This window comes from Pygoscelis adeliae, unplaced genomic scaffold (assembly GCF_000699105.1).
Source record: "Pygoscelis adeliae isolate BGI_AS28 unplaced genomic scaffold, ASM69910v1 Scaffold34, whole genome shotgun sequence".
NCBI lineage: Eukaryota > Metazoa > Chordata > Aves > Sphenisciformes > Spheniscidae > Pygoscelis > Pygoscelis adeliae.
Genome location: NW_008824658.1, coordinates 1,649,226 through 1,662,211, shown reverse-complemented (window position 1 = coordinate 1,662,211; position 12,986 = coordinate 1,649,226). Strand labels below are relative to the sequence as shown.

Sequence of the window (12,986 nt, the reverse complement as noted above, 5' to 3'; positions counted from 1 at the left end):
GCAGAAGGAGGGAGCACATTAGGTAATGGGAGGCAACAAAAAGAGCTGGCTGCAGGGCTTGTTTGTATTAGACTCTGAAGGGCATTGCACAGCCAGGTAAATTAAATTCACTTTCTTTCTGCTTTCATTTGTGCTGCAGTGATGAGGTTGTGAATCTGGAGGCACAATGAGACCTCTTCTAGCCCTTCTTCTGACGCTGGGAGACTCCAGCCCATACTCAGATTTAGTTTCTGTGTGTTTGAAATCAATGTGCACGTGAACAATGGGAAGCTAGGCTCTGTGTTCACCTAGAATCATAGAATCATAAAATCGTTAAGGTTGGAAGAGACCTCCAAGATCATCGAGTCCAACCGTCAACCCAACACCACCATGCCCACTAAACCATGTCCCTAAGCGCTTCATCTACACGTCTTTTAAATACCTCCAGGGATGGTGACTCAACCACTTCCCTGGGCAGCCTGTTCCAATGTTTAACCACTCTTTCAGTAAAGAAATTTTTCCTCACATCCAATCTAAACCTCCCCTGGCGCAGCTTGAGGCCGTTTCCTCTCGTCCTTTCACCAGTTACTTGGGAGAAGAGACCAACACCCACCTCGCTACAGCCTCCTTTCAGGTAGTTGTAGAGAGCGATGAGGTCTCCCCTCAGCCTCCTTTTCTCCAGGCTAAACACCTCCTCCTTTCTTTTGCTGCAGCGCTACACTGCAGTTGTGTTTATGTGTGTAATGTATTCATCATTAACATAAGCGTGTATTCTCTCAGGTTTAAAGTAGTTGGAAGTTACTACTACCTTTAAGATGGCAGAAATGCGAATACACAAATGGATTTAATCTTTCCTCCCAAAGGCTTGCAAATACCTAGGCATGCCATAAACCAATTGAAAGTACCAGCATTCCTCCCCTGTTTTGGATGGTTACAATAATAGATAACAGGCTGCAGCATGATCCGGCTGAATGTTTTGACCCTGAAGGGTCCTCATTTGAGTTTGAACAAACATTTTAATTTGAAGTATCTGTTCCAGGTCTGAGAAAGACCCTTTGGGGTCAAAAAGTATCATAAAATCAAGCTTCTACTTGTGCAGATGCTCAGCAAACATTCCAGTATAACTTTTTTGTTGTTTTACGGCAGTGGTTAATTTTAGTTGGCATAACTGATGTTTTGGGGATGCAAGAGTCATCTTTAGTATTTCTTGTTAGCCAAAACCCTCACTAAGATTGACATGACAGTCTCAAATATCCACCAGTGTGCAGAGTGGTTAACTGCAGCCTTGTGAGGTCTACTTGTTTGTTAAGTCAGAGTCAAAGTGGCTTCATAGGAAACACATTTAATACCAGAAAATTATACGCATCCTATGTGCGTATATATAGTTATTAAAAAATACAGACAGGTTATACATATGTCTGATGTGTAAACTGCTGCACTGTTTGCAGGAGAAAAAGCTGGATCGAAGGCCTTAAATACAGATCACAGCATCTATGTGAGAAAAACCTTCCTTCCTGCTGTACCACCGCTTCTGTCCTTCCAATAGGTATTACAATTACACTGTCTTAATTATTCCTCTGTTAAGAAAGTTTAAATAATTGTATCTACAGTACTGTGTAATTACTTTTATATATATTATTTATTTATTTATTTCCAAATAAATAGGACGATTCGGTGGTGAGGTAGTTATTATAATGATAATTCCACCCACTGCAGTTAGTTACTAAAGAGTTTTGGATGCCCCAGACTCATTTAACTGAAGAGTCCAGCTCATGACAGAGCTCGGGCTTCATCTCCTGCTTCTGATAGGACTGTCAGATAACGCTATTTCTGTATTAATATTCTGTAAGACAAGGTATCAAATCCTCACTTTGAGATGACACTCTATTCTTTCTCACTGAAGATTTAAAGTCAGGAAAAACTCACCAGTTATGTAGCATGTGACCCGCCGGTTCTGCTCAGAGATGTCTGCATCGATGGTACTCAGTGTGACAACAACCTGCCCTGGCTCTGCATTCTCAATTACTGATCCTTTATAGAAATCTGAGGTGAACTGTGGAGCATTATCATTTTCATCAGAAACGGTGACCTCCACCAGGGTTTGGGAAGAGAGCTGGGCTTTCCTGCCATGGTCAGTGGCCACCACATAAAACCGATAGATCTCCTGAGCTTCGCAGTCCAGCTCTTTTAGTGTGGTGATCCACCCACTCTCACCATCAATGGTGAAGAGTCCTCGGAGGTTGCCAGATTCTGCTTCCAGACTGTAGGACACCTGTCCATCACTTCCCATGTCCTGGTCGTTAGCTGTCACCTGAATGACTGTGGTTCCTGATGGCATGTTCTCCATGACAAAAGCTTTGTAGGGATCTGCCTCAAAAACAGGTCTGTTGTCATTGACATCCTGCACTTGGATGTTCACAGAGACCAGAGAGACCAGCTCAGTCTCCTGATGTGAGCAGTGAGCCATAACATCAATCTGGTACCACTTGGTGGTCTCATGATCCATGGCCTTTTTGATTTTCAAAGCCCCCGTTTGTTCGTCCAGGGTGAACACCTCATCCTTGTTACTTTCTGTGGTGGTTCCCTTCACCAGGCTGTATATGATGGGATCCTCTGCAAAAGCTTTGACTGACCCTATTTCTGATCCCTCTGGAAGATCCTCAGATGCGGAGAATGTATAAAGGGGTTCAGAAAACCTTGGCAATGTCACCTCCCTGGGGACAATCTGAAGATTCACTGGGACAAGGGAGTTCCAGTGAGGGGGTCTGCCATCTTCAGCTTTCACCTTGAAGTTAAAGGCTCTGTTTTCTAAACCAACAAGGCTCTCCTTGACCTTAACAACCCCAGTGGCAGCATTGATCTCCACAAGGTCTTCTGCCATATCTTCCACAGAGTCAACGGAGTAAATGACATCTGCATTTGCACCTTCATCAGCATCGTAAGCCAGTACCTGGATGACGGGGGAGCCTTTGCTTACATTGGACTGAATGGACAGCGTGTATTCAGAGGCTTTGAACTGAGGTGGGTTGTCATTCTCATCTGTAAGGATTATTTTGACAGTGCAGAATGCCACCTTCCCACCCCCGTCCTTGGCCATGACTTTAATGGCAATGACTCTCTCTGTTGAATTTTCCCTGTCCAGTTTTTGCAGTGTGGCAATACGGCCTTTATTGTCTATGGAGAACTTCTCATGGGCGAGTTTATTTATGATAGTATAGTCTATGGTGCCATATGGGCCACCGTCGGGGTCAATAGCCAGCAGCTCAATCACTTTGGTACCTATCTCAGCATTTTCTGCCAGCTCTGCCTCGTACACGTTCTGCCGAAAGGAGGGGCTGTATTTGTTGGCATTTGTGGTATTGATATACACAGGCACAGTGCTCTTGAAAACTCCATCTGAAGCAGAAACTCTGAGATTGTAAGATGACTCCAAGTCCTTTTTGCAGCGGTTGAACATGGATATTATTCCAGAAGTGCTGTTGATAGTGAAATGCCTATTGTCGTTGCCTGAGAGTATCACGTATTCCAGTCGGGTAGTGTCTCCACTATCGGGGTCCAGGGCCTGGACTTTTATCACAATGTGCCCGCACGTAGCCATTTCGCTTACCTTGGCTTCATACTGAAGCTGGCTGAACTCAGGGGGATTGTCATTGATGTCTGTCACATCTACGATTACCAGGGCATCACTGCTAAGTGGAGGCATCCCATGATCTGCAGCTCTTACTTTCATGCGAAACTGTTGATATTTTTCATAATCAAGTGCTTGAGCTGTTGTTATTTGCCCTGTGCTGGCATCAATATTAAAGAACTTGGTAGCATCTGTACCATCATCCAAGATTTGATAGGAGACTACTTTGTTTCTGCCTGAATCCTTATCAGAAGCAAAGAGCTGGACAACAGGGGTCTGTGCTGGCAAACTCTCTGAGACAGATGCTGTGTAGATGACCTGAGAAAATATGGGGGGGTTGTCATTAATGTCCTCTACCTCCACCTCTACTCTGGCTTCTGAAAAGGATCCTAGTGCTGTGTCTGTGGCTCTAACGGTGAACGTGTGTTTTGTCTCCAGCTCATAGTCCAGCTGGCCTGTGACAGTAAGGACACCAGTTTTGAAGTCAGTGCTGAATAGTTTCAGGGAGTCTTCTTCCACAATGTTGTAGATGAGGCGCAAGCCTTCAGGGCTGCGAGCCTGTATGTGGAGGATAGATGTGTACAAGGGGATGTTTTCTGGCACCTTCACTCGGTAGTACAAACTTTGGAACAGAGGGTTGGATTTGTTCCTCACGCTGATCACAACCTCCTCTTCAGCATGGAGGGGAGGCTTGCCTTTGTCCTTAGCAATGACTCGGAGGTTGTATTTATTTAAAGCTTGATAATCAAGAGGCTTCTTAAGTGAGATGTCTCCTAGGGAGGGGTCAATCCAAAAGTATTTGTAGTCCTCTGCAAATGAGTAGGTAATGGCTCCGTTATCCCCTATGTCTTTGTCTGTTGCTGACACCTGAAAAAGTACGTCACCTGGCTCTGTGCCGTCCTGCACCGAGGTGTAATATGGCACGTTCTCAAACTGTGGTGGATTGTCATTGACATCCTCTACATAAACCTTGACTGTGGCTTGGGACACTCTTGGTGGTTTCCTACTGTCCTTCACTTCCACAGCTACCTCGTGCATGTCTTGTGTTTCACGGTCAAATTTCACACCCTTGGTCTGGAGTACTCCAGATGCCTGGATCATTTTGAATCTTTCCTTTCCATTCAAAAGCGAATAGAGAAGTGGTTCATTTAGCTGATATCCCTTGACCCCAAGAATGGTGAGGGTCTTCTCATCTGTAGAATTCTCCATCACAGTTGCTGTATATAAGACTTGATCAAATTTTAAGTCAGTACCTTGTGCTTTAGTTAAATTTAGCTTAACCAGAGCAGTACTCTTATATAAGCCATCACCAGCTCTGACCGTGAGTTCACGATAGCTTCCCAGGCCAGTAGCATTAAGAATGGAGATGAGACCTGTGAGTGGATGAACATAGAAAGCATTATCAAGGTTCCCTTCCACGATGCTGTAGGTCACCTCCGAATCCGCATCTTTTGCCTGCACTGACAAAAGCTCCATCCCTGCGTGGGCAGGTAATAAGACAGAAAGCTCATAAGTGTCTTTGAAAAAGACTGGAGGTGAATCATTCACATCTTTAACATGGATTGTGACCTTGGCTGGCTTGGATGCGAATAAGCTGGGACTTCCACTGTCATGTGCATGTACACTGAAGTGGAAAACTGGGGTGAGCTCATAGTCTATATCAGCACGACTGGTAAGCGTCCCTGTGCTGGGATCTACTGTGAAATATTTCAGTGCCTCCGGTTCCAAAATCTCATAGACCAGCAGAGCATTGGAGTCTTGATCAGCATCTGTTGCATGGGTCACGAGGGGAGCATTGCTTTCATCCAGAACCATGCTTTGTGATGGAGCATTCTCCATGATCCAGCCAACAAAGGAAGGCTTAACAAAGATGGGCACATTGTCATTCTCATCTATGACATAGATAAGTACCATTGTGTCCATAAATGCTCCAGCCATGTTGGTGCCACGGACTTTCAACTGGTAAAAAGATACCTGCTCAAAATCTAAGCTCTTCTGAGTGGAAATAAGGCCTGACTGATAGTTCATGGAGAACACTCCACCTCCATTTCCATCTTTTATTTCATAGCTGACTGGTGACAAGCTTGTGGCTGAAACCTGGATCAGAGGAGAGCCAACAGCAGTGGATTCACTGATCTCTGTGATGTATTCGGCCTCTGGAAATTTTGGAGGGGTTCGATCAGAGGGTCTAATGCGGATGTGTACTGTAGCAGAATCTTTAAGCTGGGGGAACCCCTGATCTTCTGCCTTTACAATAAGAGTAAATCGCTCCTGCCTGGATGGGTCCAGTTTCTGGGCAACTGTAATAATTCCAGAATATGGGTCGATGCTGAAGAAACCTTCCCCATTACCTGCAAGAAGAGAAATTACAAAGTGAAGAATGCAGACACCCTATTGGTTTTGGTTTTCTGAACCTCTTTTCCATAGATGCTCCTGATTTCAGACCTAATTAACATCTGTTTCTTCCACTGGGAGACAACAATCTTCATTAATTTCTAAATAATTTTCATTCTAAAAACAATGAACCCATTGAAATCTACAAGCTAACTTTTAAATCAATCAAAATGTAAATTAGAGATAAATACCCTTCTAATTTGAGCGTATTTAGTGGTGGTAGAGCATGTGCTTGAAGCTTTTGCCTCGTGTGCAGAACATGGTAGCACAGACTGTACTAGTTGCTTCAAGCCCTGTCATGCTTATAATTACCAATACTTCAGAAGCAATTAAATTCCTCAGTCCTTGATCTAAATTGCAGTGAGAAAGATGGAGCAAAGGATGGTTTGTCTCCTGCAAAGAATTTACCTACTAAATAGGCAGTGTGGCACAGCCATAATTATTTAAGTTTTAATGTCTAGAGTGAATAATAAAATACTTGCCTACTGAGCTTGTATGACCCAAAAAGACCATCGACTAATGCTGAGAGGGTGTTCACCTTTCCTCAAGGATGTATTTCTCGGTAAAACTGGTGGAAGTGATGATGACTGCTGTGGGAATGGGAGTACTTTTGCCTAACAACTGGACAAGGATCTCTCCCTCAGTTCCCATAGGTGGGAAGAGAAGATTTTAAGTTGTTCTAACTCGTCCAGTCACATTTTTTCTTAGACCAGTGACTCAACATTGAACTGTCTTCCTAAGGAAGGATGCTTTGTCCATAATACAGAAATTTTCATAATATGGAAATTACCTGCTTGCTCTAGATTTTCTCTGGATAGGAAAAAAATCACATTTTAGCAACGTGCAGCCATTTACTGTTCTTTGCAACAGGTAGAGAAAGCTGGTCAACTGTCTGGCCACTAGCTAGAGCATAGAAATGCGGGCATGTTCATAGCCTAAACTCTCTTGTTGCATGGCTCTCACCTGCCTGAAGGGAGTAGTGGATTTCAGCGTTGGCTCCTTGGTCCTGATCAAGGGCTCTGACTTGTATGACCTCTGTGCCCACCACTGCTGCGTCCAGCACCTCTGCTTCATAATGGATGCTGCTGAACTGTGGAGCGTGAAGGTTGCAGTTCTCCACATGGATGATGACCCGAACAAAGTTCCTCTTGATGGGGACCTCCTGGTCTCGTACCTGAATGACAGAGGAAGAGCAGGTATGGTCACATCAGGGAGTAGGCAGCTTTTCCTGCACCAGGCTTCCAAGTAGCTCATCAGGACTCTTACAGAGGGTGGTGTGTTTCAGTGGTACTGACCCCTTGGGTGGGAATGAGCCTGTAAGTTTCGGCGCCAAAACTCAGCCTTGGACTTGAAACCAAACATTAGCAGTTATCCACTGTGCTTTCTTGTACAAGAACCAGTGGCTCTCCAATGAAATTAGCAGGTGATGGGCTCAGCCCATGGTTAGAGGAAAGCAGGGTGTTACCTAGATTTATCCAGGATGGTTATATAGTAAATGTTAACACCCTGCTTTCCTCTTCCCTACTGTCCTAGACAAATCCTCCCTTAAAGACTAGAACCAGTCTGAATTTCTCCAGTGACCGATATATGCCGGAGAAGCTGATGGATTCAGCAGGGTTTGGCTAGGACTCACCATCACTGTTAGGATGTGTTGTGGCATGGGCTGGGAACTGAAGCCTTCTGCTGTTGTGAGGACCCCGCTGCTTGGATCCAACTGGAAAAGTCTTGTGCTTTTGGGGTCCATGCTTCCATGGATGGTGTAGATGAGCCCCTTGCCTTTGTCCTTGTCTGTTGCACTGACTTGAAGGATTTCCCTCCCTGAAGGGGTGTCTTCAGGAATCCTCACCTCATAATGGCTCTCCAGGAACTGGGGACGGTGCTGGTTGATGTCAATGACGTGGATAAATGCCTGTGGGGAAGACAGCACAGTGAGGACAGCAGAGACGTGGGAGCAACCTGACTTATGCAGCCATGTAAAATCTCAGCTACCAACCCCTCTTGGGTGTAGCAATGCTCTGAGCCCTGTAACTGTCACAGCTCTCCAACTCTTGGGGCTTTGCCGTCCATGGTGACTGGGAGCCCTTTTGTCCTTCTCCCCAAGGAACTCCTGTTGTGCCTTCCCTTAGTGATTTTCAGTTTGCTTCCTCTCAGTTTTTTTAATCTCTCCAATCTGGCAAGCCATTCAGACTGAATGTGCCTGCACTTGGCACACAGAGAAACTGTCACAGCCTGCTGTGAAAAGTAGCAGTCACTCAGCCACGGTGCCAGCTTTGCTGGCTGGTGCCTCCACACCAGCACTCATTAATTTCACACCAGAAAGCTGACAGACAGGGGATGTTTGATAAAGGAAGGGAGGGGCTGACCTATCTAAAGAGCAACACGTGTGGAGAAGGTATGCAGAAGCAAAGTTTGTGGTTTACACTTTTTAGCCCAATCTTCCCTCTGCATTTAACAGCAAACCCCTGCGAATGGCCTGCCTGAATCCTGCCTGCAAAGTCACCTAGTTTCTTCTGTTTGGTCTCCTACCCTGACTGTCCTGACCCCCCTACTGAAGTGTTGACTGCATCTTAGGAAGTCCCAACCAAGTCTAATAATTTGCTTCCTTTAGCAAACGTGAACATGCCATGGATGTTTTGCACAAGCAGGTTTTTTGACATCTGCTAGCAGCCTCGAGTGCCAAAATAAATGTAGGGATGAGATGCAAGGTGGCAGGGAACGCACACCAGGCAAGGTGGGGCTTTGTTTGTTTATTTGGAACAATACTTGAAGATAGTTGAGATAGATAGCTGTCCGTTAGCATTGCGTTTCACAGGAATGGTAGTGTTCCTCACACATCATCCCCTGTAAACCTCCGCAGTGAATTTCCCACGATAAGCGTCACTCACGTTCTAGGTCTTCCTGTGCAGTGAGGGTTGGATTTTTGGATGCTTCTTGTGTGTGGAGAAAATGGCTGCTGAAAGATCAAGCCCTGAATACCCCTCCTGAGGGTAGGTAAAGATGGGCAAATCTCAGCAGCCATTTTAACTGGGGCTTAGGGACATGCCTGAGAGCAGTGTGCCTCCTTTCACCAGTGCTTGCTCTTCATGTGGCAACTCAGCCCCATGGACCTCAGTGCTGATACGTTATCAATGCTCCACACAGTTGGAGCAGCACAGGGCAGGGCCTCACCTCACCTCTTGCAGATGCGTCTGCGCTGGCTTTACACAGGCTAACAAGTCCCAGGAATACCCCTTGACATGATACCATGGACCCAAGCCTGATCTAACTGCATATGTATTTCCCTTATGTCTTAGCACGTTGTCCCAGCTATATTGTACTTCAGCCTGAGCAGGTGAGAGCAAGCTGAGGTCTGAGAGTGTGAACTGCCACCCCAGCTTGGCTGGTGGTGTAGATGTGTCCTTGTGTGCTGGCTGTGATCAACAGGAAAGGCCCGGGCTTTCTTAGACCTTTTGTGTTTTCCAACAACATAAAAAAAATCTTAGCTTGGTACTTAGGAAAGACTTGGGCCACTGTGTAATGTAGGATCACAGTGTAAGGAGATTCTTGTGCCTCGCACCTGATCCAGAGCTCAGTGGAGTCAGAAGAAAGATTCCCTTTGGCATATACTCACTCTAGATTGGGTCTTTACTAACCAAAAAAACATTACCTGGGTTTTGATGGTAGTGGACCCATCAGTGACTTCTACTGTCAGGTTATAGCCTGACTTCTTCCTTGCATCGAGGGCTCTTGCAATGACCATACTGCCTGTGCTCTTTTCAATGTCAAAATCCATGTCATCATCACCACCTGGGATAAGGGAGAGATGAGAAAAGAAATGGGAGGGCAGTTACAGTCAGATTTCTGTCTGGAGCAAACTGCAGGTGCCGGCAGCTTCTGCAGGGGAAGGGATTCCAGGAGCTGCCTGGAGATCCAAAGGACGGGGATTTCCCCTCCAGACGTCATACACAAACCACACAAGGAGCTCATGCCCAGCCACAGATATATTGCATGCCAGGCAATATACCTTGAATGGGGATGCGTAGGCATTCACTCTAGCTGTACCTTTTTGGCCACAGCTAGAATGGGGACAGTGCCACAGGTGAGGTTTCCCCAAAATCTGTAAACTCAATACAAAATGTGCTAGATGGACACAGGAGACAGGGAGGACATGGAGAAGCTGGACAAAGAGGTAGTCACAGATGGTGACAAAGGAGTACGAAAGGGAAGGTGAGGGGAATTAGAGAAAATGAGGAGGAGGAGAGAAAGGGAAAGGATGCACGTATGCATATGATGTCCTGGGTAGATTTGCAACAGGCACATTTGAGCATTGATTTATTTGCACAAGGTCTCCAGCTATGCAGCATCACAGGCTTAGCATGGATCAGGGACCTGCAGGGCTGAACAATGCTCTTGCTGGCTTCCGATTCAAGGTCATACTGTGGGCATATCAGCCATGGTCTTCATTGCCATGGTTGGGAGCCTGTGAGCTACCTGAAGAAGCCCAATACTTGAACAGCTGGGGAGGCAGACGGTGCTTCCAGGGTGAGCAGAGCCTGTTGCCACCGACCCAGATGGCTGCGTCGTGCAGGGAACCGCAGGCCTGAGCAGCTCGGCAGCAGAAGGCTGTCCCTCACGCTATTGCTGTTCAGCCTCCTTTCTCACGCCTCGCTTGCCTGTGGCCTGTTAGTTCTCTATTGCACGTGAAACACTGCTATGCTGTTCTGAGATATGGAGAGGTTAGAAGCAGTTTTCTGCGATTTATCCCAGGTCTCAACTTCTCCCTTCCCGGCTACTTGGATGCTCTGGATTCTGCTTTATTCTCTTACCGGATGGGAAAATCTTGGCTGGTTGTTAAATTACACATCTTCCCTTGCGGGAGAAATGCGGTGGTTGCCAGCCATCTGGACCACCATTTTCCTGCTGGGAAGGAGACAGAAAGAAGCAGAGACAGAGGAAAAGAGAGACCCATGGATATCTTTCCCTGAGAAAAGAGGGAAGGGCTCCCGGAAGCCCAGGAAAGGAAAGAGACAAAGAAAGATGCTGCTTTGTCAGAGTTTTTGCAGACACCATCAATCCCAGTGAGAGAGCCTTTGTGGACTGGGAAAGGCGAGTTTTTGAATGAGGTGCTAAAGGCTCCTGGATCTCTGCATCACTCGCTTGGTTGCCAGCTACTGTGATGCTTTGCTTCCCTAGCAGGGAAAATGAAATCCTGTCCTCTTCCTCCAGTATAGAAACCAAGAGAGCCCTAAGTAGCTCTTGGTGCACTAGGAACTGGCAAAGACGAGGTCGAGCATACAGGCAAGTACTCAGCAGGGAAGTGATGGGATAACATTCAGAGAAATATACCATTGATTCTGCAAACCCAAGCAGACACTACTAATGCTAGATAAGCCTTGCACTGATCTTGTCTGCTCCTTGTAGCGTTGTATCTCTTGTTGCTTAATTGTATTTATACACCATTATCCCTGCCCTAACATAGTAACGGGAAAAACTATTCACTCGCCCAATTAAGGCTTTGTCTGACGAGGGCAAGCCCTGCAGGCAGTGTCAGGGAAAAGCTGTGCAAGACAGATTGGGGCACCACTTCAAAACACCAAATTACAAGAGCACAATTGGCCCTCGTTTGTAGGACCAGTTCTGCACACGCGCTGCCTGATGAGTCCCCTGGGGTGACAGCCCACATGCCCTCTGCCCTAGCATCATGTGTCTTAGAGGAGGCCCTAGAACTTCTTCACGTTTCATGTCTAAGTCATCCCTGGGATGCCGTGAGGCGGAAGGGAGAGCCCCACCAGTTCGGTCAGACCAGCTCTTTGAGGAATCCTTCCCTCTTGGCTCCCTGTTGAGACTATGGGCTCAGCAGGGAGGGAGAGATGGGGCGTGTCTGCAAGACCCAGCCAGACACCTGGATCCTCGCAGGCTGTTTTACCACAACTAACAGTGTCACTCGATTCCCAGGAGGAGCTGGGACTGGCATACCCTGCCTTTCACGCGACATCGGAGAACACCTCAAACACTGGCAAGTCCCAGAATGTCATTAAAAAAGTGTGTTAGATAATTGCACTTGGCACTGGAGCCCTTGGACGGGCAGCTTTGTCTATGGCTGTTTAAGCCTTTTGCTGTCTGTGAGAAAGCTTTCCCTGTAGTTCACCTACACCTAAAGCAAACAACTTCATTAGTTCAGGCATGCGAGTGCTGAAAGCCCAGGGAGCTGGGGCAAACACTCCCAGACACTGCTGCCCTGGTTTAATTTCTGCGTCTCACCTGTGATATTAAACCATACTTGGCTGGGGCCCATTTCAATGCTGATCACTCCCACCATATGGTTTACGGGATCTGTTTCCATCACGGCAAAGTTAAAATGGGGCTCATCGAAAGCTAGTGGCTCTGAGGAAGGGCCTGGCCGGGTGACCCAGCTGATGTGAAGCCGCACGTGGGAGGAAAGTGGTGGGCTGCCGCCGTCTGTTGCCTTGACCTGCCGGGAAATGCACATGCAGTCAGGGAGAAGGCTGGTTTAGCCCATGGGAGCCCCATGGGAAGCTGCTTCTCCCACCCACCAGGAGTTTCAGGTCTGAGTGCACCCAAAATCCCACAAAACAAATCTTGACCTAGTGGCCCATGCTCTGGCTGCTTCCAAGGTAGAGCCGTGCAACCCAAATTCCTCTTGACCATCAAGCAAATCTGCCAATCTCAATCCACAGCAGAGACCTGGATCACAAGCCTCGTTGCAAGGACCCATGGAGCGTGGGAGAACTTTAAACATATATCCAAACCCGTGGCCTGATCAGACTGCCAAATGGAGGCACTGCTGAAACCCAAAGACTGTTCAGGTTCGGGCCCACATCCATATGGGGTCATGGATCACTGTGTTAATCTCTGAGAGTGGGTTGGACAGTTAATTTTAAATTTATCTTCCATTTTTAATAGCTTCTTATCTTCTGCATTTCCCATCATTCCCTCCCAGTTTCTCTCCCCGTAACCCAAGTCTGTCTCATTCAAGTTCTCCTCC

At 46.7% G+C, this 12,986-nt stretch overlaps 1 protein-coding gene across 1 annotated transcript in view; it reads right to left on the bottom strand.

Annotated features, from left to right (window-relative positions):
• The window catches only part of FAT2 (FAT atypical cadherin 2), a 47,346-nt gene that overhangs the window by 21,014 nt on the left and 13,346 nt on the right, over positions 1 to 12,986 (bottom strand). Inside the window, exons 6-10 of the mRNA XM_009322740.1 lie at positions 12,242 to 12,452; positions 9,630 to 9,787; positions 7,635 to 7,910; positions 6,965 to 7,175; positions 1,906 to 5,958 (exon numbers count right to left, since the gene is read on the bottom strand). Coding sequence (XP_009321015.1) covers positions 1,906 to 5,958; positions 6,965 to 7,175; positions 7,635 to 7,910; positions 9,630 to 9,787; positions 12,242 to 12,452 — 4,909 coding nt within the window. The remainder of the gene's footprint in view (positions 1 to 1,905; positions 5,959 to 6,964; positions 7,176 to 7,634; positions 7,911 to 9,629; positions 9,788 to 12,241; positions 12,453 to 12,986) is intronic.